Source organism: Chrysemys picta, chromosome 10, assembly GCF_011386835.1.
Source record: "Chrysemys picta bellii isolate R12L10 chromosome 10, ASM1138683v2, whole genome shotgun sequence".
In the NCBI taxonomy this organism is placed as follows: Eukaryota; Metazoa; Chordata; order Testudines; family Emydidae; genus Chrysemys; species Chrysemys picta.
Window position 1 is genome coordinate 34,880,887 of NC_088800.1, and position 27,878 is coordinate 34,908,764.

The following is a 27,878-nucleotide window of genomic DNA, read 5'->3' on the forward strand; positions in this document are numbered from 1 at the left end:
TCTGTGCCAGTATATCCATACGCAGAGATAATCCAAATGGACAGAAATATGGGGCCAGGGATGGGGCAGATAGATTCTGTACACTGAGGGTCTTTTCTCCAGATTTTGAATCTTACTCTATTTCCTTATTTTTCAAAATGAGGGGAAGAGAACCTCGATTCTGAAAAAGTTGTCTAGTCCCTCTGGAAGTGTCCTCTTCAACATACCAGGCAGCACTGGGCAGAGCTCTAGGTTTGGACTCTCAAAGAAGCCTGACACTCAATGACAGTTGAGCACCTCCCTCCCTCAAGTTCCCTTGAAAATTACAAGTGAGATATAAGATTTATTAGGTCCTTGGTAAAATTTTCATTTAAGCACCTAAGTGACTTTTGAGCCTGAGTCCCTTTTTCAAAGATATTCAGGCATCTTACTCTCATTGATGTCAGTGGGAGTTAGGCACCTAAATATCTTTGAGGATCTGGCCCTTCAGGGGGAGGGATAGCTCAGTGGTTTGAGCATTGGCCTGCTAAACCCAGGGTTGTGAGTTCAATCCTTGAGGGGGACATTTAGGGAACTGGGGTAAAAAAATCTGTCTGGGGATTGGTCCTGTTTTGAGTAGGGGGTTGGACTAGATGATCTCCTGAGGTCCCTTCCAATCCTGATATTCTATGATTCTACTTAGCAGCCTCAGTCTCATTGAAAGACAATGTCACTTATGCCCCTAAGTCACTTAGAAACTTTTGAAAATTCTACTTCCATCCCATCTAATGTAGAATGTAAGTGTCTCAGGATGGGGTGCATGTCTATTCTCTGCCCAACACCAGACACAGCTATTGTGCTATAGACAGGTGTAAAACAAATATATACATGTGTGTGGTTTTTCACTAGTCTCCTAAAGTCACTATGAGAATATGGCACTTTCTGATTCATCATTCTCTGTGAACTGAATGAGAATACATTATTGCTTTGTAGACAAAAATAATAAACAGGATTATTCTTATAATCTTATGAACAGCAGCCCATTATGTTTAAATCATTAGCTTTTCCAGAACAGAGGAGTGGGCTTTTGGGGGGAGGGCGGGGTGGACAAAGAGAAAAATCTGACATATCATCTCTCCCTTTGTCCTCTTTGTTCAGAGCATGATTATCAGAAAAGGGGGATTTTGGCCACTAGAACTGGAGAGTTTGCCTGAAGCTGTACAGAGTGACTCTCACTTTTACCCTTTTAGGGAAAGCAACTGCATCCATTTCCAAATGGGCTGCTAGAGGCAACACTGAGCGAGACATGGTATGGCCATGCCATAGCTTGAGAGCCCAGGGAGGAGAGATTCCTTGCTTGAGCATGTTGTTTGTATTGTGGTAGTGCACAAAGGCCCGATCAACATCAGCCCCATTGCAATAGCCGGCCCTGTACAAATCTATGGGCCTGGCCCCAAGAGACTTCCACTGGATGTATCACAGAACTGGCCATGCAGATATTCTCTGACAATCTGCAATCTTTATGTCAGGTCATTAAAAACATGGGGTTGATTCCTGCATTGGAGCCCTGCTATGGCATGGTCAAGTTCCTATTCTTTGATTCTCTGGGCCAACCCTGGATCCGAAGCAAATTAGAGCTGCTTCCAGCTCTAGGTTGCACCACTGGTAATGGTTCCTTTGAAGGACACTGTCAGTCAAGGACTGCCATGTGAAACACAGATCCACCACACTCCTTCATGGCCCATGACACACCCCTTATGCCTAGGGGGCGGGAAACAGAGGGAGAGAAAGGAGGGGTGTGTGTGTGTGTGTGGTACAGATGCCCCAGCAAGAAATTCATTTTCTCTGCAGGGCATTTGCCACTGGATTACAGCCCCTTTGCAGTACCTCAGCCTCACAAAGGAGCCATAAACCAGCTAGAGAATCTGGTCCTATAATTACTTCACCAAGTAGATGTTTAAATACCCCATTTCAGTCACAGACTTCCCCATCAGAGACTACAGCATCGTGAATAAGAGACTATTTATTGTGTCCAAAACGTGAAATGGTTACATTTGTGCACATAAATACAGCCTGAGCAAATAACCTTTCCTTTGAAACACAGGAAAATGGTGCATTATTCAGTTTAAACATTGACTTTTTTTCCTTTTTCATAAGTTTCTAAAATGACCTTTGGAACAAAAACACGAGTCTCAAGTTCTACCACACTGAGTTAATGAATTGTTTCCTTTGACAAACCTTTCTTATTATGGAATAAAAGTCAAAGGTCTATTGACACTGCCTGATGGATCATCATCCTCATAAATAATCTAGTATTTGCACAGCAAAATATACATACACAGTTCTCCAGTCATTCCATTATAGATTTATCATTCTGTCTTTCAAATACAATATTTCTGGTACATGAAACATAAAGGTACCTGTTTTTATAGCAAGAACTTCACATTAAAGGACTAAAAAGTATCTAACACTGGTCCCCAAACTTTTTACTTCGTGCCATCCCTTACCCCTGTCTGTGCCCCTCCTCCCTCAAGCCAGGTCTGAGAGCAGGGCTCCGGCTCTGGGAGGGGGGGACCCGACAGGGTTAAGGGGGCCAAGGCTGGGGGTGGTGACGGAGCCTTCCCCCCCCTAGACATTCCTCTGCACCCCCCTAGAGGGGCATGCCCCACAGTTTGGGGACCTCTGTTCTAACATGTGATGACAGTGAAAGAGACTGTATCCTGAATAACTGGCCTATAAAATAACCTTAACTTTCCTTCATTAGCTGTGATTTTCATGGTGTGAAATGATAAATCACTGCATCGTTCACTCCATTTTAAAGGGCTGCAATAACCTTCATAAGTGTTTTTAATTATCTGCTGTGCAGAATTATCCCCAGCAAGTCTGCAAGACTATTTTCCTCATCCAAACAAGAATGCTACCAGGTGATTTTATAGTCTTCAAAGCATGTGTAAGCTGGTAAATAAGGAGTGAAAAACTATTTCATTTCACGTGAATAATTTTCAGGACCTATATGTCTACATATTATTATAATGTTATTCTGCACTAACTGCAGGATTGCACATGCCCTAAAACAAAGTGATTTTCTAATTCTAAGAGTTCAGGAACTGAGCTGGTCACAACGTCAGCACAAACACCACTGCAGAGTATAGGCTTTTGGTCAATAGTTTGTGCAACATTTCCATATTTCTGTTTTAATGCATAGGTGGTGGTTTTGTGCTGAAGTTACAAACCGAGATGATTTCTTACTGCTGCACATTGAGACAGACGGACAGCAAGATAGGGGTTCTAATGCAAATTTTTGCCTATTAACCAGTATTACTGACTTGATTCTGCAACATCAAGATTCAAGCCCGCAAGGAATTCTTCACAGCAAGATCTATTTAACAGCTCCATTACTGATTCATTAATATCTTTGTTGAAAACAGAGCTAAAGTTTCCATTCACACATGCATCATTTCCATTCTCCAGCTGAAAACTACTCATTAAATCCTGGATCCACCTGAGTTCCTCAGAAAGTTCCTGACTCAGAGATTCATACTGAGACTTTAGATCAATGTATTTCCCAGTGACACTTGCAAGACTAGAACCTACAGTCTTGATGTCATCCTGCAGATGTTTCTTCAGGGATTCAATTTTACGGTGCTCATACTTCAGCTGTGAAAGCTTGTGTCTCACATTTTCATTTTCTTCTTTGTACCAAGCTTCTTTTTCATTATATATGGAAACCAGAGCATCGATGTCCTCCTGCAGGGAGTCGTGGGACATAGCCAGAGTGCTGAAACCACGTTCCGTCAGAGAAATGTCTTCTACCACCTGGGCAAAGCGCTCAAAGTTGATGTAGGTGTTATTTGGTGGCATACTTGAATGGCACTTGATGGTGTACTCTTTCAGACGTTTTGTCTTCAGCTGACTGTTCTCAGACTTCTTGTTTTCTTGGACTTTTGTTTCTTCTATCAACTGGTGAGTCTTCAGACAGAAGAACCAGTATTATAGATTGTTTATCAAGATTGCAAGATATTGCACAAATGTCAACTCTACACAGCAGACAAGGGATGCAAACTGCATTTCCACAATGCTAGGGAGAAGCATCGTTTCCAGTCATTCTCCTTCATGCATTTGATTAAAATAAAAGGGGTGATGTGACAAGCACTGAACATTCATTCCCATAGGACAAGTGTAAATAAATAAAAGGGTCGTGAACTATTTGCATGCTACAGTTTGTGCAGTTAAAGTCTCAAAACCATCAACATTTGTGGGGAAAAAATAATCCTGAAAACAGTCCACTCAATGTTTTGTACAATACATAACAAAATGAGAACAATCCGGTGTTTAAACATCCGTATTTGCCATGCTGAGATTGCTAAATGTATTTTCACTAAGAGATTTATCTACGGAGGCAAGCTTTGCTTAGAACAAAACAACACACCCACACAAATCCAAATACCAAGCAAATCCAGACAACTACTAGCTCACTACACCAATGACATTTTGAAGGAGCTGATTTGTTTTCACATTTGGTATGGTCAGCTCTCAACACCCAAAAGCACTACACCAGAGGTATGGTTTGTGTCCATGCAAACAGTGATTAGAGATGAAAACAACACAAATGGTGTTCTAATACAGAATACTGTATGCCTATTTATTTATATTCCAGTCACCCCTCCCTTGGCTTTATTGTAATAACAGAAGTCATGATTAAGGCTTGCAGAAATCCAAGTTTTTGGAAGGAATTTAACAGGTTTTTACTATTGTTTGTCTTGCATCCAGGGATCTCAGAGTGTTTAGTAGCCAATTATTTCTCATAACTTACCTGTGAAGGAGTATTCTCCCTGCTTTGCTCATGGGTGAAAGTGAGACATGGAGAGGTTAAGATTCACTGTCTGATTCAAACTGATTTCTGAAAGCCATAACCATGATGAATTATCTTGCAATTTAGGCACATAGCCTTTAGTGTGGAAATATAAATTCCCATACAAATTCTGTACTAGTTTATCCCGAAGCAAATGTCCATATCCCGAAGCACCACCCATATCTTTGGCCTTACCGTTATCCAAGGATGAGTGAGAGCTTCTTGAATTGTGAGCCGTTTCCTGCAATGAAACACAGACTTAAATGAGAGCCAAGCTGCTTGCCATACACCTCTCCCAGAGTGTTTATGAACCAACATTTTAATATTGTACCTATAACACTGTCACCAGTAGTGCCAGGATTACTTACAGTGAGGTACAACTTTCCTGGCTACTTTACTCTGTAGGGCAGCAGGGTTCATAACAGTTAGGTTTCTGGCTTCAGTATTAATACAGTGCTACCCCCCAGCAGAGCTGTCAGCTCTACTTAATTTTCATTTACACTCAATCAAAATCTCTCCCTCTCTCATTGTTCTGTTAAAAAGAGGTGAAACACTGCTAATGTTTCATGATATGATCTGTCTTACTAGTCTAACATGCCTAATGAGTGAATTCTTCCTGCACACACTTGGTCTGACTTTTTCTCTATATCAATTGATAGAAGATTAATGTAATCGAAAACGTCTGTAATGCATGAGCTATTAAGTCACTCTGAAGCTCTTTCCTGAAAGCAGTATTCCTGGGCAGGATGCTTCAAAACTAATCAGAAAATCTAACTTTCTCCTACCCCCTAGCAGCACTGCGAACAGTACACTATCACCTTCAGGCAGGATGGGCATAAACATGGTATTGCCTTTGCAGCTGGTTACAGCACAGATATCAACATGCCTGATCTGCCCTGCTTGAAAGGCACTTGCTAAACCTGTGCAAAACATTCACATCACACTCCAACATGCCCCAACATATCCTGGGGTCTGAGGTTCGTAGAAATATTTGCTGATGTGTTTGGACAGATACCCTAGCTGGCATCCTTCTCCCAACAACCCCCACTATCTACCTTCTCCCCCAGATGTCTTTAGAGGTCACCCTAGTGACCTGCCTTCCCACATCTTTCTGCAAGTGGCCCCCCACTTTGTTTTCAGGGGACATCCGATGACCACTCCCACTAGTACAAACAGACTCTTCAGAAGGCTCAGCAGCACATAACCCACAAGGATGCCCTTTACTCTCTCCACCCACCCCAACATAGTGCAGGAAGTGTGGCAAGGTAGTCCTGCTGCTCATTAAAAACTTCAGGAGCAGAGATCCCTCTCCTATAATCCCTATTGCAGTAGCTAAAGAATCTCTGTTGTTCCCTAATCACCATGAGGTAGGGGAAAAGCCCCATATAGCTGCTAGAGAAGTGCCAGGTGTACCTAGCTGATGCACAAGGGTTAATGGAGCATATTTGACACTAAGACAACTGAAGAGCAAGGAGTCTGCAGCAATAACGGGAAAGGGCTAAGTGCATCTCACTTCCTAATTCCTTATGGCTTGGGGTGTGGGAGCAATTACCAACATCCACTACAGACCTGGGATAAGAGCCATCCTGCCTCAAATGATGGACTCCATGAAGACAGCGAAGAGAAAATGGTGGCTAGGGTGTCCCTCTGGAGGTTTGAGATTGATGAACACAATCCTCCAAGTGAACACATAGGAGCTGGTTTCCTGGCAATCTCTGCAAGCCAATCTGCAGGCTTTAGCATGTGATTAATAGATTCCCAAGCCAGAAGGAACCATTGTGATCATCTAGTCTGATCTCCTGTGTAGCACAGGCCGATAGAACTTCCCCAAAATAATTCCTAGAGCAGATCTCTTAGAAAAACATTCACCCTTGATTTAAAAATTGTCAGTGATGGAGAATCCACCAGGCCCCTTTTATTGTTCCAATGGTTAATTACTCACTGTTAAAAATGTATGCCTTACTTTCAGTCTGAATTTGTCCATCCAGAGCAGCGGTTTTTGAAACACTGAATATAAAATCAACTCTCTCTCTCACACACACAGACATACCCACCCACCAAGGACACATGGATTGTGAGATGTCATTAGAGGCAATAAAAAAAAATTAAGAATTACCAGACACAAGAACAGCTTCTAAAACCCAATAAACTCCAGTAATTTGCACTTCACAAAAAAAACAAAAACAAAACAAACAAAAAAAACCACACAACCAATCCAACCCTACTGGTGAAAGAAAATGCATGCCAAATTTTGCCACATTTGGTGAATTTTGGCACGGCATATTTTTAGGGCCTCTGTATATAGACATTTACAAGGGACATAGCAATACACCTGTACTTAATGACTCACTCTGGGACAGTGACCCTACTCTGAAATGAAACCTCTGAACTGCTCAGCGTGCTCATTTTTGTCTGGGTGGCATGAAAGGCAGCCAGCCATTTCTGTACATTTACTTACCGTGTGTCTTTCACCAGGAGTTTCCGGATAAAGTCTTTTGCCAGATCACTGGTGTGACTGAAAAATTCCTCATCAAATTCGTAATTCACGGCTGTGATGTTGGCGAGAGTTTCCTGCTTTGTTTCTCCAAGGAAAGGGGATGCGCCGCTGAGCCTGAACAGGCCAGACAGGAGGATCATGTTTTGATTGGGGAAAAATAAAGTTACTTTGACGTGATTCCGAGATTGTGAAATGACAACGTTGGAATGTGGGTCTCTCTTTCAGGGCAGCCAAGAAGATTTGGAAATAAAAGGCCCAAATCTGGGTCACCATATACATATGGCTACAAAACAGACTCACAAAAGCAGCATTAATGTGTTTCCATGTGCGACAGCAAAGACCCTATTCACGGACACCCCCATCCTTGAGACACACTCAGGTTATTGCCGCCCAGGGTAAAAATAATCCGCACTGGAGGAGAGGTCCAGTTGCTATGAATGTATCGGGGGTACATGCACAAATACCCACAGGCTATGTCACGGAATGTCCCCCCATAGTTCCCATCAAGGAAGTCCTGTTCAGTGACCTCTCTGTAGGCTTTTTGGAAAAACTCCTGCCCCATGCTGTTTTTCTGCCTGCAGTTCACTGGCAAGCATCTATGTACAATGTGCACCTAGAGTTAGGCCCAAGAGGTCCACATAAATAGAGAAGATTAATTGTGGCCTTGCTCTGATTTCTGCAGGGTGGGAAGAGGACATGGCGTTGATTAAAACTAGCCCCCAGGACAAGCCAGAGGACTTACAGTGCAATAAAATTGAACATAAAGAGCTAATTCTGTCGGAGCTCAGCTCCATGCTTAAAACTGCAAGGATACAATGCAGTCATCATCCTCATAAAACACTATACAGCAATCTTTTAGATGGAAAGGGCTGTGATCCTGCCTGGCATCTCTCTCAAATGCAATTGACATCCTTCATCTTAGACTCATATTTACCTCAGTCCCACAAAAACCTGGGGTTAAAGCACTTCTATTAGAGTTCCTTTTTTTAAATACCATGAATGCTGAGTCAAGAGAGTTAGTATAAATAACTCTTGCTGGAAATCTAAGTGTTCTTTATACTAAGGAAATTGATCTAATCCCATTCAAATACTACTACTATTCTTGCCTTCCCTGTTTGGAATTTGGTAGTGGAAGTTCTGGATGCAGTGGGCTCAAAACAGAACTGCAGCAAACCCTTCACAGTGATATTGCTTGTTTAAGTGATTCTGCTCACAATAGGCCTTTATCGTCCAACAATGTCACACTGACCAAGGATCTTTTGCATTACACCTTAATAACGGTGATTATATCTGCCCAGCAGGGATACAAGAAACACAGAGGCACTATGCACAAAAACAGGGAGCTCCTGAACTCTTTCATAGTGTGGACCAAATCTCGACAGAGAAATTGCCACCCCTATTCCCAATCTGCAATCATGTAACAACCCAGAACTGCCACACCTGCTGACTTGGGAAGGTAATATTAGGGGAATATTTTTAGCTGTCTTTGATGCTCTATGCATTACTCTATTTGACTACAGTCAATTGTTCTGACTAGTTCCATTCTTCACTCATCCCCGCTTGTCCCTTTGTTCCATTTCACTCAACCAGAAACAAGGAGGAGAGCAGGCAACACGTGAGAAGCCAGCTCTTTGTGGCCCACCAGTGGTCACAAAACAGCTGGGGAATCCCTGCCCGAATGTCTTCGGCCATATTTTTTCCCTTTTCTCAACATCATACTGTGGGGCACTTGGCTTCTCTCCTCCCATCCACTGCCCCCTCAATTTGTGTGTCATATGGTCCTTTGTGACCTGGGCAAGTCACTTCACTTCTCCATGCCTCAGTGTGTACACATGTAGAATGGGGATGATTCTCTCCCAATTTTAAATCACTAAATGATCCTTGAAAGGCACTGTATGAATACTGCTTTAGCACCTTGGCTCTATGAGAGTAATCATGAGGATGTATAGAAACTGGAAAGGATTCAGAGGCAAGCAACAAAGGTGATCAAGGGGATGGAATGCAAGCCATATGAGTAGAGGCTGAAGGAACTGGGTACGTTTAGTTTGGAAAAGAGGTGATGGGACGAGGGAAGGGGGCATGATAGTGGTCTTCAAATAGTTGAAAGGCTGCCATTAAAAAGATGGAGAAAAGTTGTTCTCTCTTGCCACAGAGGGCAGGTCAAGAGGCAATGGGTTCAAACGACGGCATAGCAGATTTAGATAAAATCTCAGGAAAAACTTTCTACTTGTAAGAATAGTAGGACAATGGAACTGCCTAGGGAAGTCATGGAAGCTCCTTCACTGGAGGTTTTCAGAAAGAGACAGGATCGCCATCTGTCCTGGATGGTCTTTAGACACAAGAAATCCTGCATCTTGGCAGGGAGTTAGACTAGATGACCCTAGTGGTCCCTTCTAACCCTATGGTTCTATGATTCTATGTCCCCATCAAGAGACTGGCCCCAGTGATGACAACAGCTTACTACTTAGAACTAAATTAATTATTCCTTTAGCGCCGATGGTAGGGGCTTGTGCTCCTGGGGCTGAAAGACCTGGGTTTGACCCCTGCAGTGACCTTGGTGTCCATAAGAATGTGGTCATGTGTGTTACAGTAGGTGGTATTATATATACACTCTGCGTTTGCTAAGCATTTTGGGACCCCTTACAATGAGAGGCATGTACAATCTCAACGGAAGTTAGTAGCAATAAAATTAAGAAACAACTCCAGAAAAATACAAAACAGGCTTAAGAATATTATAGCGAGTGCAGGGTCATACCCCTCCCATTCCAGGGCTCATCTCCATCCCTTTTTAGAGAGGGATACTGTTTTTATGCTAGTTTACTATGCTAACCATTGCTACATGTATTAGCCATTCTGGAAGCTACTATTGTGTGTGTGTGTGTGTGTGGGGGGGAGATATATATTCACAAGAACCAGGCAAGATTTTTTTTTATTTGTAAATGCGGTCAGAGGGTTGGCAATATTTGATCTGGGGCCTTAACACTAATGTGCACCCTGTAACGAAATGGAAATTTTCTGTCATATTTTTATTAAGCCTATGTGTGCCTCAGTTTCCCCCATATGCTGCATTGTTACCCCATTGGATGGGGGAAGGACTATTTGCTCTCAGGGCTTGTCACTTAAAATGCTACAGCAGCACAGTGCCGCTGTAGCACTTCAGTGTAGACACTACCTGCACCGACAGGAGGGTTTCTCTTGTTTGCATAGTAATCCACCGCCCCAAGAAGTGGTAGCTAGATCACTGGAAGAATCCTTCCATCGACCTAGCACTATCTACATGGGGACTTAAGTCAGGTAAACTACGCCACTAAGAGATGTGGATTTTTCTCACCCCTGACTGATGTAGTTATAGCGACCTACTTTTCTAGTGTAGACCAGGCCTGAGAGAGACAGATATGAATGTCACCTAGCTGTCTGTGCCTTAGTCCCCATTTTCAATTGCCAGGACATTGACACTTAGCAACCGAAAACCCAAAGGGAGACAGACGTTCCCACCTCTCAGCAGGGAAGCTGAGCAACATACCCCTGCTCGAGAACAAAGGACTGGGGAACGGTGTTCCCTCTAATTTTTTGTGTCCGTGTGCAGAATGAATTGTGTTATGTGCACCAATAGGGAGGTGATGTGTGGCACGTCACCTTCCTATTGGTGCACATAACAAAATTAATGTGGTGGGGGTTTGGCATGTGGGAAGGGGCTCAGGGCTGGGGCAGAGGGTTGGCGTGTGGGCGTATGAGGGCTCTGGCTGGGGGTGTGGGCTCTGGGCATGAGGGTTCAGGGTGCAGGAGTGGGGGCTCAGGGCTGGGGCAGAGGGGTTTGGGGTGCAGGAGGGGGCTCAGGCTTGGGGCAGAGGGTTGGGGGGGATGTGGGCTCTGGGGTGGGGCTGGGGATGAGGGGTTTGGGGTGCAGGCTGCACCCAGGCTGCAGTGGGGAGAGAGAGGACTCCCCTCAGCCCTCTCTCACCACAGGAGCTTGGGGCGGGGGGAGAGGCACCTCTCCCTGGCCGTGGCAGCTCCAGCGGGGCGGGGCTGGGCTGGGCTGGGCTGGGCTGAGGGATGGGCACCTCTCCCCGACATAGCAGGTCCACGCTGGGACCGGCAGGGAGGGGCGCCTCTCCCCGCCATGGCCCTGAACCCCTGCACCGGGCTTAATAGGCAGCTACGCAGCTTAAAGGGAACTTAACTGGGGAGGTATGAGGTGGGGGAGGGGGGTAAGAGTTGGCTGCTGGAAGGAGTCAGGGTTCTCACCTGGTATCTGACCAAAGAAGTCAGACTGAGACACACACACACAGCTTGAACAATGGAGTTCACTAGAGCTTGGCTGGGGGCTCTGGGCTGACCAGAATGGTCTTGCTTTAACCTTCCATTCTCGATGTTAACCTAAGGACTTCCTATGCTATGTTCCAGTTGACTAATAAACACTACTGTTTTGACAACACTGTTTGAATGTCACCGCAGAGGCTAGCAGACGTGTATTGATCCCTGGAGAACGTACAAGTCTCTACCAGGAATCTATCTCAGTTGGACTCACCGAACAGAGCTCACAGTATGAAGCAGGAGTGCTGCAGACCCAGAAGTCCAGTCTAAGGAGGCGGAGAAGCCAGCTGACTTACTCTGGAGGAAGAGTGAGACCCCTAGCGGGTCTGGCACACTGAAGGGGTTCCTCCTAGAGCAGTGGTTCTCAACTTGCGGTCCAATCAGCACACGGGGCGGCCCATGTGACATCCTCAGGGCCATAGCTAGTATTGGATGTGGCCCACAGTGGTAAATAGGGTGAGAACCACTGTCCTAGAGACTGTTCCAAAGCTGGGGGCATAGCACTAATCTTGTGGATCTGTGACACACCCCAAATACATTGCGATACAACAGAGCCAGGATTAATGGAAATCTACAGGGACACATTGTTTGCATTTCTCTTTCCCCCCCCCCCCCCATGGAGATTTTAGGTATAAGTAGAGATGGGTCGGACAAAACTCCTGTTCTGAACAACCTCCAACTTTGGGGAAATTTGGATCTGGAATTCATGGGGCAAGCCCATCTCTAAATACAAAGTTATTGTTGCAGAAGCTTTCTAGGTCATTTCAACCAGCTGGAGCAATGCAAAAGCAAAATCAATGCTTCTATCTCTCTACAGAGCAAGGTACACAAGTAGATAAGAACTGCCCTATTGGAACAGAGTACTGCTCCACTCCCTGTATTACCTGCCTCCAGCAAAGGCCTGTGTATGCAACACTTCAGAGGAAGTGTGAAGGCCTCTCAGAACACCTGGTTATCTGTGCATTACTGTAATCACAGGGTAAGCATTCTAGCCTATGTCTTCTCAACATCCAGTCTCCCTTCCCATTCATCTATAAACAGATGTAAATAGCAATTTATGAAGACTGATGTCCTATCAGGTTCAGATGTATTCGCTGATGACATGAAGAGTGCAAATAAGGATCAAGGATCTGGACAATTTTAGAATTGCTCTTTAGATGCTGGTGGGCTACCTAATGTGTCTCAGACTGTATCCATGTGCCCCTTACTGTACCCCAGGGCATTAGGGACTTCATAGCATCCCGACTATGTTGTCAGCTTGCAGCCCTTTTATAGTGGGCGGGGTCTAAACTCAGGGAACAATCCAAATGCTTTCAGCATGGCCTGTGGGTGTGTTTAATTCTGCTCCACTTGGCTTTGCCCATCTGAAAGAGATTCCTTTTTTAAGCCTCTCTATCTTTGTTGGGTCTGATGCTGCAAATCTTGCTAAAGCAAAATTCCCAACGAGGCTACTGGGAGCTCTGGGTAACGTCTGCAGCATGTAGCTCATTGAGCCCAACCAGGAGAACCCCAGGGCTAGAGAAGCTGAGATTTAAGTGGGATTTTCAAAAGTCCTTGGTGTTGGCCTAACTCTGTTCTCACTGAAGCTGATGGGTGTTTGACGTCAATGGCAGCAAAATTCGGCCAACATTTGGTGACCACTTTTGAAAATCCCACCCCCAAAAACATAAGAGGCACAGGAGCTTCTGGTGCTACGTCGGGGCATTTGCTGGTCATTGGTCCTATCGCCTCTCTTTTAGTGTCACTTAATTTTCTTTGCTTTCTCTATTTTAAAAGGCCTCTGGATAGCACTTGTCCATCAATCCCTTGCCCCATTCCTGCTGTGCAGCTCCTTCCCTAAGGGACTGATGAGAAGAGCTACTTTTCACTAGCTTGCTACAACTTTTACAGCTGTTCTATACAAGTGGATCGAATTCTGTACTTACAGTATGTAGGTGATGACTCCTATGCTCCTAGAAAACAAAAAGAGCAACTAATTGTAGGTTTTATACATGTGTGTGACATCAGTCAATTGTAGCTGCTAGATTGGCAGATGAACCATGATATTAGCAGTCAGACAAAACCTATGTAAAAGTCAGTGCTTCATAAAAAGAAATATGAATTTTGGATACAGGCTCAAATGACATGGATATCTGGGGTTTCTTTATATGGGTGTCTTAAGTCATGTTGGGTTCACGGTGGCTAATTAGCTATGGTACATGTCAGAAGCCTGGAGGAATATCTACAAGGATGTTTTAGCCACTACGACCATTTTGGGCAGAACAGCTTGGTATCGAAGCGTGCTCTATTCAAAACACTTTTATAAACAAAGCTATCACAAGGCATTGCAGGGATAATGGTGCCTTTCAAGATGCTCTCTCTAAAAGGTGGCAGCTAGTGGCAAATTGTTAACTCCTGTTTTATATAATTCAATTTTTTTTATTATCATGAGTAGCAGTTTACTATAAACAGCAGGTAAAAACTGAAGGAGCAAAAGAACAGCTATTTAGTGTATGTCAGCATTGTCTGATATGTAGAGAATGGATTTTACACAGAGCACCCTTAAGAAACTAGCAGTATAGCATCTTGGAAGAAAAGTTAATGCCGAGAACTTACCACATATCTGCAGCTAGCCCAAGTGGTTCGTAGTTCACTATTTCTGGAGCTGTAAGAAGCATTTATTCAAACATTAGCAACAGATTGAGTAAATTAATTTTAGCAACATGAATCGTATGCGTAGGTCAAGAATTACATCAGTCCTTGGTAAAAAGCAGACCAGTAGTTATATGAGGTAATTTCTGTTTGAAGTTCTACAACGGTGTGTGCATGTGGCGGTAGGAATTTAAGCTCCCAAACAGAGGGAGAGCTAATTTAGAGTCAATGGATAATGAAAAGGGGTCAAAGAATAAAGGACAGGAAGATATTACAATCCACCTACAGTACTAATTATACCTTCAACAACAAATTATTTCATGTAACAGCATCCCTAAGCAGATGGATCTAAGCATTTTCTCCCAATTTCAGAATGGCAATAAACGGATACCATTAATGCACAGTCTTTACTTAGTAATTGGCCAGTCAGGGACTGCTCTAGCACAACTTGCCCAAGGTTTCTTTCCAGCCAACACACCATTCATTACCATTGTTGTCAGCTGTTACTGTAGCTTCTGTAGAAGAAACACCTTCTGGATGAAAAATATCCATGTGGAGGACTGAACAAAGGAAGCGATAAATGGCAATGTATCGAGGCATGAAGAGGTGTCTATAACAGGGCAGCAGGGATCAGTGTTTATTTAACAGCTTCATTTATTATCCGGAAGAGGAAGTAAATTAAACTGAATAGCTCTGATTGGCAGGTGTAAAAACCAATAAGGACCAAGAGATAATACAAGCAAACCTAGAGGTTAGAAATGTGATCAGGAAGTCACAACATGACAGTCAGCCTGAAGTAACGAAAGGAAGGGAGCTATAATCCAAAACAGGTTCAGTGGGAGGGAGTTATACTTAGAAAGCAGTAACATCAACAGAGACCGATATTACTCCATTTTACAGATGCAGAGTGGCTCTGACTTGCCACAGGGAGAGTAAGTAGCAGAGCCGGGATTAGTGCTAGGGGGTTCCTAAATTTCAACCCTGAATTTATCTCTTCAGCTCAACAGCTACAGTTTACAGAAGGCACGACTCGGCTGCTCCTCCGAGAAGATTCAAGCAAGCCCTCTAGATGCAGTGCACCCAAATGGAGTGGCAATTTTAGGGGGCTGAAAAGGTGGAGGTGTTACTGGCTTCTCCCTGAATTTAGGAAGGTGTTGCTGGCTTCTCCAGTGAAAAGCTGCAACACAAAGGAACTGCTTGAACACTCACCTACAAACTCTGGTGTCCCAAAAATATTCTTAAATTCAACTCCATCTTCTATTTTATGAGCTAGGCCAAAGTCAATGACTTTTATGTGTGGAATGGGAATATTCTTGTCTAGAAGCATAATGTTTTCAGGCTAAAAATAATGAAACAAAGATTAGTTATCAGAGCCCAAGCAGTATCCCTTGAGTCACCTTTTCATACTTGTACATGTTTGCAATACTGCAGAACAGGTTAAAACCACAAACCTACTCCTGGCAATGCAGACTTCACTGTTTTGCTAAATTGAACATATTTATGTAATGTGACATTCATTGTTAAATCAGAACTTGACAGCAGCAAAATTAACACTCCTCAGTGTCTGAAGCCTCCTGCTCAAAAGCAATAATTCACTTCACTTATTGCCTTTATTCTTTTCTCACAAAAGCTGCAGCGTGTCCAGATTCCTAATAAGTCAGGACCTTCCTTGTTCTCTTCACCAGTTGCTTTCTCTCTCTGCCTGCCTGTGTTTATTTTGTTAATTATAGTTGTTATGGCAGGATGAAGATAAAATATACCTGGTTTCCAGGGAAATGATGAGACACCAGAGTTATTCACATAACTGTAAATAATTGCATGGCTCAAGTAGATGCGTTACGAGATATGTTATGAGACTGACATGCTGAGCATGGTGGTACAACACAGAGGGTGAGCTTACCATGGCTTGGTCTCTTCCACAACAGTGGGGGTAGGTTCAGATCCTGGGATGAGGATCTGAATGGCCCTGAAATTGGAAGCAGGGCCGACTCCAGGCACCAGCTTACCAAGCAGGTGCTTGGGGCGGCCACACTAGAGAGGGGCGGCACGTCCGGCTCTTCGGCAGCAATTCGGCAGTGGGTTCCTCACTCCAGCTCGGAGCGAAGGACCTCCTGCCAAAGTGCCGCAGATCGCGATCGCGGCTTTTTTGTTTGTTTGTTTTTTGTTTTGCGAGGAGGGGGGGCTGCTTGGGGCGGCAAAAACCCTGGAGCTGGCCCTGATTGGAAGGGGCTAGGATTGGAGATTCTGGCCCACCTCTAGTAACAAGCTATTCTAAGAACACATGGAGAATTTCTGACTGTTATGCAACCAAAAGCACCAGGCCAAACCTGATGGAATTGTGAAAAGAGAACTGTTAGCAGTCCGTAAGCAGCAGGTTCGACTCCATACTCTGTGCAGTATCTACTCATTATTTTTCCCAATAACTTTCTTAGCCTGTCATTCCTCCTTTATTTTATAGTTTTTAGAGCAACATGGCTAGCACAATTCAGCTCTGATGAAGAGCTCCAATGCTATTAAATTTTCATTTTTTAATTATAGCCTGGAAGCAACAGTCAGAGAGTTTGATTTCCTGCTGGCAGCTGCCTGACCATTTCAGAACTAATTCTCGTGTGCAAGACACACTCTCATTCTGCATTACACTTGCAGACAGGCTACATGAATAATTTATTTTCACAGCCATTGGACTAAGATGATTTTAGCTCCAGGCTAACTATGCTGGTTTTCATCTGAAGATTCAGTGCATACAGCTGCCAGCAGTGTATGCTGCTGACATGTGATGCAGGCCCATTTAGAACAGACTTGTGCTAGAGGTAGCACAGTATGAAACAAGAAGTTATTCAACAGTCATCTCTGTTCATCGTCTCTGCAGCTTGGTGCAGATCCTCACCTGATGTAAATAGGTACAGTTCCGCTCCAAGCAATGGTGCTGTGCCAATTTACACCAGAGAGCTGATCCCTGGTGTTCTCAGGCCTGCATCTGGATTTCAGCAAGTGACAAGGTGCAGACTATACCAGCTGGAAGTAGGTCATGAGAACAGACTAGCAGGAAAGGGGGAACAATAGGAAAAGTGGTTGCCTGGCTAATATCATAGGAATAAAACACTTCACGCTAGTCACATATATGTACATGTCTGCCTTATTCACAGTATAATTAACGTTTTCATTGTGTCACATTCTCCACCCACCATCTACTGCTGCAAAACATCCCCCAGTATGTCCTGCTACTCTACTGATTTCAGCAGAACATTAGCAGAGGCATGACAGTGCGATTATTATTGATATTGCACCAAGCTCTTCAGGGCAGGGTCTAGTTTTATTGTGGGTCTTTGTACAGCGCCAAGCATATCACCAGTGCTTGTAAGAAATTAGCAAGAAATGGTTACATATTTAAGCTTCCTTTCCCCCCAGAATCTCCGTGGGGAGTGCTAGGGTTTATGGGCCAGTTGGGAGAAAGAAATTTTCAATTATTACAATGGCTATAAAATATTTTAAATGTGATTTCCCTCTTTTACATCCCCCTCCGTCCTTTGGTGTATTGTCCATCTCCAGCTGCTCAGTGGCATTGTGTTTTGAGTTCTGTTGGTTTTTGTTTGTTTGGCTTCAGCAGCCTTTGCTTTTGCAGACACTTCCACAGTCAAATCTTGGCAAGGCGACTAAACAAACAAACACAAACCTCCCCCACCCCAAAACCCCTTCCAAATTAGTTCCCATTATATGTTCCCCAGCCAGCTTTTTTTTTTTTAAATGGCAAGATCGAAGAGATTGATAAGAGTGACAAGATAATTATGGATCTCCATTTCCCTATTTGGATTATTGCTTAAAAATACATGCCTGGCTAAACGCTGCAGACGCTCTAAAAATAGTTCTATAAAAGCCAGATGAGTGATATCTTGAATCCCGCTTTAAATGGCTTGTCAGTGATTTATTTATTGCATTTATGAAATGGTGTCTGTTCAGCCCCACACGCACATTTCTTTTTGCTCTTTTTCCAACATCATTATTGACCACTGAACTTTATTGACATGGGACATGTGGATTTCAGTAGCCAGAACTCACCCTGGGAAAAGTTTCATTTATGTTCACAATTATATTCCATCACTGAATGTTAGCATATTTTTCAAATGCACAGTGTAAACCTTTGTTCGTGGGCTATATGGCTTCATGGTAACCCCAACACACTCACACCCATAAAACAAACAAACATATGGACAGAAGTTTGATGAAGTGTATTGAATTGTTGGGATATATGCAATTGCAACAAGAAGAATATATATTTAAAAAAAGAAATTGAGCATACATCTGTCCATGTAATACTCATCACTGCAGTAACTAGGCATCACACAATTCTAGATCCAAAATGATGACAAACAGCATGTGATCTACTCTAGGCGTTCCCCCTCCCCCTTTTTAATCTTCTCAAACTTTGTCTTTCCTCTACCTTCCACCTTGCTCTGAGGAGGGATGGAGCCATGTTTTGTACATAGTCCTGAAAATGGCAATGTTTGTGAAGCGAGTTCCATAGCTGCAGACCTGCTGCTGAGAATGCTCAGTCTCCCAGTCTCGAGTTTCATCCTCGTGGGTGACAGAATCCTAGTTCCAGAGGCATGTCATTGTCTAGACAGATCACAGTCATGGACAGAGACAGTCTCCCAGGAAGTTTGGGCCAGTTCCATGAAAGGCTTTGAAGATAAGGACTGAAACTATAAATTCACCTGATAGTACATGGGGAACATTGGGGTGATATGCTCTCAGTGACCTGGATGACTAAGCGGGCCAGCAGCCATATTCTGAACCAACTGATACTCTGTGTTGGAATGACAGTGCCAACTAAACCAGTGATTCTCAACCAGAGGTATGTGTACACCTGAGGGTACACAGAGGTCTTCCAGGGAGTACATCAACTCTTCTAGGTATTTGCCTAGTTTTACAACAAGCCATATAAAAAGCACTAGCAAAGTCAGTACAAACTAAAATTTCATACAGACAATGACTTGTTTATACTAATCTATATACTATATGCTGAAATGTAAGTACAATATTTATATTCCAATTGATTTATTTTATAATTATATGATAAAAATCAGTAAGTAAACAATTTTTCAGTACTAGTGTGCTGTGACACTTTTGTATTTTTATGTCTCATTTTGTTTGTACGCAAGTAGTTTTTAAGTGAGGTGTAGCTTGATGAAGGTGTGCAAGACAAATCAGACTCCTGAAAGGGGTACAGTAGTCTGGAAAGGTTGAGAGCCACTGAACTAATCTACCTCTTGTTTCCTGGTCAAACATACATTGCCGAAGCTGTTTGAACTCTGTAGTTTCAGAATAATGTTCCTCATAGAATTCTAAACACAATCACTGTTTTAGTCTGTACTATGTTTGGTAAAGAAATGAACTGGACAGGACTAGAAGCAGCATGTAGTACTCACAACACACATACTATTGAGTGGATCTCTACATAGAAAATGCTTGCCAGAAGTGGGAATTAGAGTCTAATATTTACAAGGCAAATGTTATATTGACTGTTATTAATGTTTAAAAGTACACTTAGACTAATTTGCTTTGACGGAGTTAGCGATTTCAAAGGAAAATTACAGTACTTAGAAAAGGACTCATGATGGTGACTAGTTTATGAGCTCTCTGGGGCAGGTACTGTACATCTTCCCATACATTTGTAAAAGCATCCATCACGTTGTGGGTGCTATTATATAAACAATAAATAATAGTAGCATTAATTAAAATATCTGACCCCCACAAGATGAAGGTTTCGTTGATTTCTCATTCTCATCATTAAAAGAAATACAAGGCTGGAATTAGGAAAAACTTCCTAACAGTTAGAGTAGTTAAGCACTGGAATAAATTGCCCAGGGAGGTTGTAGAATCTCCATCATTGGAGATTTTTAAGAGCAGGTTAGACAAACACCTGTCAGGGATCATCTTAATTCTTAGTCCTTCCATGAGTGCAGGGGACTGGACTACATGACCTCTTAAGGTCCCTTTCAGTCCTAGGATTGTATGATTCTAAAATCTTGGGAAATACTATTTCTGCCACCAAGTACTGTCATGTCCATCCAGCACAGCAAGCCTCAGTTCAAAAAGCTAAGCATTTTACTCTTCCACCTTCTGTATTATCAAACATATTTTATATACCATCACATTTAAATGTATCACATATGCTGCATTATAGAATATATGCTATAATTATTTCTTTTAACTAGATCAACGTTTTTTACCTTTAAATCAAAATGAGCAATTTTCTTGGCATGGAGGTAGTTAACACCATCTAAAATCTCCTTAATGAATCTGGTTGCTTCCTCCTCACTCAGAGACTCTTTCTGTGCCAAGAAGTCAAAAAGTTCTCCTCCAGACACTCTGCAAGACATACAGGGAAGCCTTGGGTTAGCTACAGCAAGTTAAGGCACACACACATCAATATACGTGTAGTTAAAATGGCAAACAAACAAAATGTCACCCACTCAGAACAAGCCCACTCTGAAGAGTGAGTCAGGAAATCAGGGTTCTAGTCCCAGTTCTGCCACAGACTTCCTCTGGGATACTGAACAAGTCACAACTTCTTTATGTCCCAGCTTCCCCTACTGTAAACTAGGTGCTGAGAGGCTTAATTTATTAACATTTGTAAAGCACTTTGAGTCTCACCTAAAGAGTCCTATAAAATGCACAGCATTAATAATATATAATCACATATATATGTACATACATACACTACAGCACTGTTAACAAGTTACTTTTTTACTGTCCACTTTAATAGGGATGGAGGAAATTGAACAAACTGTAATATTGTTGTCCTGATGAAAAAACATTTTCCTTATCTTTCACCATCAGTAGTATGACGCAATGAGATCTGCCAACAGAATCTGCTTCCTTTCCCAGGGCCTATTAGTGCTCTTATGAGAATGCTTGTTTGATATGTAACTGACAGAGAAACCTTTATTTTGTGCAAGATTTTAAATAAGCAAATTAACTAAGCCTGGAAGGTACCTTAAGCCATTTCCCCCAAACAAGGAAATGTGAAAATAATAATCTAGTTACTATTATGACCTTTCAGACCAATAGTAAAAAAATACTTACCCCAGACAAGAATTCTGCGGCCATTTTTGTTTTCTTATATTATAAGCCTCGGGACTGTTTTCTATATTGCAACATGGCAGAAGATCAAGATAATGACTTAGCCAACATCTCTAGTGCTATTATTTTACAGGGCTGATATTTATGCTATTATCTTCCTAGGGATGGCCCTGCCAATGACTTACAAGTGTTAACTGGTGCTGAGCAAGGATGATTATCAGTTGTATTTCACAGCTTCCTCATAGTCAGAATCATAGGCAGTAGGAGGCAGGACATGGAGCATATTGATTTGGGAAGGAGTTGCTCAATACTTTTGCTTTTATGAATAAATGGCTGGCAAACAAAACTTAACTTCACATGACCCAGGAGTCTGATACAACTATTGTTTCAAGAGCTGCATTTGCTCCTCTTTCCTACTAGTCTCAATCTCCTCACCATACAGTCTTTTCTCATTTGATCTTCCGTCTTCATTTTAGGTGATGTTTAACAAAGACATCCTAAGCACTGACACCATGACAGGTAGGTTCTATAACAGACACTTTTCTTTCGACATTGAACATTTAAGGAGCAAGGGAATGTTGGCAAGTGGTAGCAGATTTTAGCGCCTCATAGATCAGTTTAGAGGTGCTTGGAATGCGCGTAGCTGGTGGGAGGAGAAAGCAATGTCAGATATTTTCTTGGAGCAATTTGTTTGTTTACCAAGTGTACACAAGTCCTATTTCCTTGAACAGAGAGAAACCGTGCACAGGCAATGCCATTTTGCAGGCACCAGGAAGCAGCTGTTTTGGGCCTCTGTCATGAACTCTTCTGGAATTTTACAGTTTGAACACACGTTCTTCCTCAGATGACTTGGGCTGGAAAAGTGAGCGTGGGCATCGGTCCACCTTTGCAGCTGCTTTGTAACAGGGTGCCCTCACCTCTTGTGAGTGCCCCCTCGGCCGAGTGCATGCCTGCACACTCTCTCCCTCTGATCGTCCCTCCTCTGGGATAGAGCAGCACCCCAGGGCTCCCTTTCTGGAAACTACGTCTTCACCCTCTTGGGGCTTCCTGGCTACAGCTCTCCAGCTGGGCCACTATAGTTCAGTTCCCCCCTGTGAGGTGCCTCACTGTTCAGGCCACTTCTCCCAGTGGCTAATGGGGGCTGGGGGGGGGACCCAGGTCCACCCACTACTCTGGGTCCCAACTCAGGGACCCTATAGATAGCAGCTGTCCGCTGTGTCCCTTTATCTCAGGCCTGGTCTACACTACGAGTTTAGGTCGACTTTAGCAGCGTTAAATCGAATTAAGCCTGGACACGTTCACACGACGAAGCCCTTTCTTTTGACTTAAAGGGCCCCCGAAACCGGTTTCTTTACACCACCTTCGACGAGGGGATTAGCGATAAAATCGGCCTTTGCGGGTCGGAATTGGGGTAGTGTGGACGGAATTCGACGTTATTGGCCTCCGGGAGCTATCCCACAGTGCTTCATTGTGACCGCTCTGGACAGCACTCTCAACTCAGATGCACTGACCAGGTAGACAGGAAAAGACCCGCGAACGTTTGAATTTCATTTCCTGTTTGCCCAGCGTGGAGAGCACAGGTAACCACGCAGAGCTCATCAGCACAGGTAACCGTGATGGAGTCCCAGGATCGCAAAAGAGCTCCAGCATGGACTGAACGGGAGGTATGGGATCTGCTCGCCATATGGGGAGATGAATCAGTGCTAGCTGAACTCCGTAGCAGTAAAAGAAATGGCAAAGTATTAGAAAAGGTCTCCAAGGCCATGAAGGACCAAGGCCATAACAGGGACACGCAGCAGTGCCGCGTGAAAATTAAGGAGCTACGGCAAGCCTACCACAAAGCCAGAGAAGCAAACGGAAGGTCCGGGGCAGAGCCGCAAACTTGCCACTTCTATGCGGAGCTGCATGCCATTCTAGGGGGTGCAGCCACCACTACCCCAACCGTGTGCTATGACTCCCTCACTGGAGAAACACACAGGGAAGAGGGTTCGGGGAACGAGGAAGATGAGGATGGAGGTAATGTAGGTAGCTCACAGCTGCAAGGAAGCGGAGAAACCGGTTTCCCCAACAGCCAGGATATGTTTGTCACCCTGGACCTGGAACCAGTAATCCCCGAACTCACCCAAGACCCTGAGGGCACACAGGGGACCTCTGGTGAGTGTACCTTTGTAAATATTACACATGGTTTAAAAGCAAGCGTGTTTAATGATTAATGATTAATTTGCCCTGGCAATCGCGGCCAGTACAGCTACTGGAAAAGTCTGTTAACGTGTATGGGGATGGAGCGGAAATCCTCCAGGGACATCTCCAGAAAGCTCTCCTTGATGTACTCCCAAAGCCTTTGCAAAAGGTTTCTGGGGAGGGCTGCCTTATCCCGTCCGCCATGGTAGGACACTTTACCACGCCAGGCCAGTAGCACGTAGTCTGGAATCATTGCATAACAAAGCATGGCAGCGTATGGACCCGGTGTTTGCTGGCATGCAAACAACATCCATTCCTTATCTCTCTTTGTTATCCTCAGGAGAGTGATATAATTCACAGTCACCTGGTTGAAATGGGGTGATTTTATTAAGGGGACATTCAGAGGTGCCCGTTCCTGCTCTTCTGAACAGAAATGTTCCCTGCTGTTAGCCACACGGTGGGGGGAGGGGTGAAGTGATCAGAAGATGTGCTGCTGCTCTAATTCCCTGGGCCACTTCCCCGTGGCCCTGTGCCAACTTCACCCTTACCTCAGGGCCTTGTCCTGATGGAGTCTCCGCAAGCACCTCAGGGCTCCTTCTCGCTCTCCCTGGCTTCTGTCAGCACTACTGCATTCGAGGTCCTGCAGCTCTGTCAGCCAGCCACACACCATCCACACTCGTACAGCTCCAGCCAGGAACTGAACTCCCTCTGGCTCTGCAGCTCTTCTTATACTAGGCTGCTGGGCCCTGATAGGCTGTGTCCCACACAGCCACTCTAGGGAGCTTGGAGGACCCTCTCAACTGCCCTTTTATGGGGACAGGGTGTGGCAGGGCCACAAGGCCTCCAGCAGGAGGCCTCAGAGGGTCAGGTATACCCCATCACAGTAATACAAAGGAATCTCAGAAAAGGGTTGACTGCCTACACAGGGGGTACTTTACTCCTCATGATCTCCTTACTAGCTCTCACTGCAGCCATCCTGAATGTTTATGCATCAGTGACTTAGAACATGCATGACATTAGCACTTTCTGCACTAACAGGAACATCAGTAATATCACGATCCATTAGCAGAACCTTCGTTCAGACTGAAGAAGCTGCCAGGCTTGTGAGAATGGGAACCATAGATGTATGTTGATTTAATTTCTCTTTTCTGGATTTTCCCTTTTCATTATAATTCACACTGAGCTTGGTTCAGAGTGTGACTTTAGGGAATTAGACTGTGGAGAGAAAATTTCTGAGATAGAGCATGCAAAGGCAAAACAAACATGTAAACGGAAGATTTGTGAGGTAGTGAAACTAAAACCCCTGACAGAGCTAGTTCAACACAAAAAACCACCACAGGAATATAGCATCCTCTAAGAAGCAAAGAGTACTTTATAAACAGTAATGATTTAATCTCCAACACCCTGGTAGGGTAGAAAAGAACTGTCCCCACATTACAGAGAGTTTAAGTAACTTGTCCAAGGTGACTTGGTAAGTCAGTTGCACAGGTGTCACTAGAATCCAAATCCCCAGACTAACAGACCTGTGTTTTAACCATTTGGTCCATGTTTCTCTAAGGAAAGAACTGTAACTTGAACCCAAATATTGCCGGAAGGGGGAAAATACCTTTGTTAGTTCAGTAAGAGATATATCACCTATCTTGGAGCTCAAAGAGACAAAATGGCAGAAGAACCTACTCCTTCTCAGCTGCATCAGATTTCCCAAACATTTCTGAAAACAGTGCCTTTAGACAGCCACAGGTGAACCCACAGCAAAATGCTCTCAACACTCTTACTCTTTTGTACCACAACACCTAGATACACATTACAACATTTGGATAGCTGTATGATTGTATTTTTTAAAATGGTGCCACACACATCAGACTGTGAGTTCCCTGTCTGCCCTAAAAACCCTAGTCAAGAAGAACATCCCCAGTCTTTCCCTCCACTCAGCTTCTTCTCTCCTGCATTTGGCAGCTGGCACCTTATCCTTGTTGTGAAGTATGAGGCTATTCCAGCAAAAGCTAGTAAGAACTGAGTGATGCTATCCTCTTATCCCTTGGAAACAGCTGATCACAATGTTGTATGTACACAGACTTCAACGCCCACCACAAACACAGACTGTTGTTTCAGGGCTGAGAGCTGGCAGGACACAAGAGGCCAAGAATCGAGGAAACGGAACAAAGAGCTGCAGCTCCAGGGTGACCCCCCAGGTGCAAGGGCAAGTTGTGGAACTGCTGAGCTGCACGTAGAAAGTATCAGCTGCCGACTTAGCAGAGTTCTTCCTGTCCCCTTGTCGTTGATGGAACATATTCTGCAGAGGAGGAACGGCAGCAGTCACATTTGCTATGGGAGGGGGCCATGGCCACAGCAGAGCCAGCAAGTTTTGGTTGGGGATAGGTTCACCTCTCTCCCCAGGGTACTAGAAATCCTCCTGTAAATACCCTGTCAATAAATCAAGTGGGGGGATGGGGTGCGGTGGAATTAGGTGGGGTACGAGGGGGAACAAGGGGAGCTACTGAGACTGGATGGGGACAGCCGGCTTCAGGCTGGGAATGGGCATCCAGGCGGTTCATACTGACATTCCTATAGCAGTTCCTCAGCAGCTGGTGCCTTGTGGTCCCCTCCCTACTGCCCTGTGCACTGAAGCCCCCTGCTCATGTGCCAGTGCACTGTTCCTCACCCCATCCCAATGGCCTCTCCAGCCCCTTCTCTGCATCCCGCTCTCCCCTCCAGCCCCAGTGCACACACGCGGGGCGGAAACATAGCCAGGTCCTGCTCTTCCTTCCATGAGATATTGTGTGGATGGAAAATATTGTGGGGACAGAAACATACATCAGATCCCCAACATTTTCATTGGGGAGGGGAGGAGCTAGTCTCCTCCCCCAACCTTTGTCTCCCCCACTCCCCCCCCCCCCCCCCGCAATCAAGGATTTTGAGTCAGCCTTTGAACCCAAAGACCCAAAGTCCTTGCCCTGACAAGCTTATAATTTAGGTAAATTTGGGTCATTGTGTCTCAGTGAAAATAAAGCTGAAAATAAATTAGACAAATTACAGTTTTTTCCAAATACTCAATAATTACTCTTAAAGGGGAAAAAGTGTTTGATGAGCCCCTAGCCAGGCACCTACATTCTTACAGTGCCCCCAATGGAGGCAGATGGGTAGGTGGGGGAATGGCCAACTTTGTTCCTTTTTAATTTTTGTTGCAGTCAATCACACAGCTCAGAGATGGGAATGATACTAACTTGTCCCCTTGTGCACAGCTGCTCTCTACTTCCATGGACTCCGAGACACAGGAAGCCTCTCTCCCTCCATGACTTCAATCCAGGACCTTGCACAGCAGGTGAAATTCACTCCAGGGCAAAGGGCCAGCGCAAGGCCTATGCAATGACCCTGAAGTAGTGTTCTTTGTGCTAGCCCTCTGCACGTGGTGAAATTTCACCCAGCCTCTACCTGTTAAAAGAGCTACTTCCACTCATATCATCCTTATGGGTCTGACGTGCATGCAAATGCAATTCTTCCACTCTCCGCTTTCCCCTGCTTATCATTTATAAACTTCCCGAGAGCAGGAGTGTGGCCAGACACTCATTACAGTTCCCCATTTCCCTGTGGGCTAAGGACTCTACTTCCTCAAAGTGGCACCTTTTAGAATAGATTTAAGGGGCTGGCGTTTGACATACTCCCTTGTTGCTCTATTGAACTCTGATGATTCTGAGGGCTTGTCTACACACACACACCAGCTCTGAAATAACGACATCTGTTTTACCAACTTGAGTTACACTGAAATAAGAGGGGCCACTCAGAGACTTGCACCCAAAAAACTAAAGGTCTGAACTCAAACTGATTCAGTTATTATGGAGCCAGTTTGTGTGTAGACAAGCCCAGATGCTTTGAGCATCTCCCACCCCTGTTGTAAAAAAACAGAATTATTTTGGGAGTGGGGGATTTCTTTTGGCTCAGTAATCGACAATAAACAGTTGCAAAATTTTCTTGAAAATGACACTGAAACCAGCAAATTGATGGCAAATCTCTTAAATTTGGGGAGAAACAGACATGTTGTTCTGTACTCAGCTCCAACAAAGGCAGCACAACATGGACTTTTCTATGGATCTTTAAGCTGTGATGACTGGCTTGTTCTGAGTCAATGTCATACCAGTTACAGCACGTCAGAGTGGCTGACAAACAGTACTGAGATGGAACAGACACTCTTGGAAGCCACTAAAATCAGCAGCATGTGACCACTTAATGCTGCTAGCTGTCAGCTTCAGCCTGTGGAGAATTTCACACCATTATGCGGTGAGCTGTTTGCACAGTTACAGGATGTATCTGAAAAAGGTCGCAGTGACACATTTAGGGGATGATTTTCAATAGTACCCAACACTT

The 27,878-nt window shown here is 44.1% G+C and overlaps 1 protein-coding gene across 4 annotated transcripts in view; it reads right to left on the reverse strand.

Moving 5' to 3' along the window:
• The window catches only part of DAPK2 (death associated protein kinase 2), a 90,346-nt gene that overhangs the window by 10,306 nt on the left and 52,162 nt on the right, over nucleotides 1–27,878 (reverse strand). For 2 of the 4 annotated variants that reach the window (XM_065559546.1, XM_065559545.1), the window contains 7 exons: nucleotides 20,483–20,621; nucleotides 15,462–15,591; nucleotides 14,217–14,265; nucleotides 13,547–13,573; nucleotides 7,269–7,421; nucleotides 5,006–5,051; nucleotides 1,964–3,927 (listed from right to left, as the gene is read on the reverse strand). In XM_065559546.1, coding sequence (XP_065415618.1) covers nucleotides 3,277–3,927; nucleotides 5,006–5,051; nucleotides 7,269–7,421; nucleotides 13,547–13,573; nucleotides 14,217–14,265; nucleotides 15,462–15,591; nucleotides 20,483–20,621 — 1,195 coding nt within the window. In that variant the 3' untranslated portion in view covers nucleotides 1,964–3,276. Of the gene's footprint in view, nucleotides 1–1,963; nucleotides 3,928–5,005; nucleotides 5,052–7,268; nucleotides 7,422–13,546; nucleotides 13,574–14,216; nucleotides 14,266–15,461; nucleotides 15,592–20,482; nucleotides 20,622–24,064; nucleotides 24,185–27,878 lie in introns of those variants that run through there. The other 2 variants (XM_065559547.1, XM_065559548.1) reach the window with 2 other exon arrangements.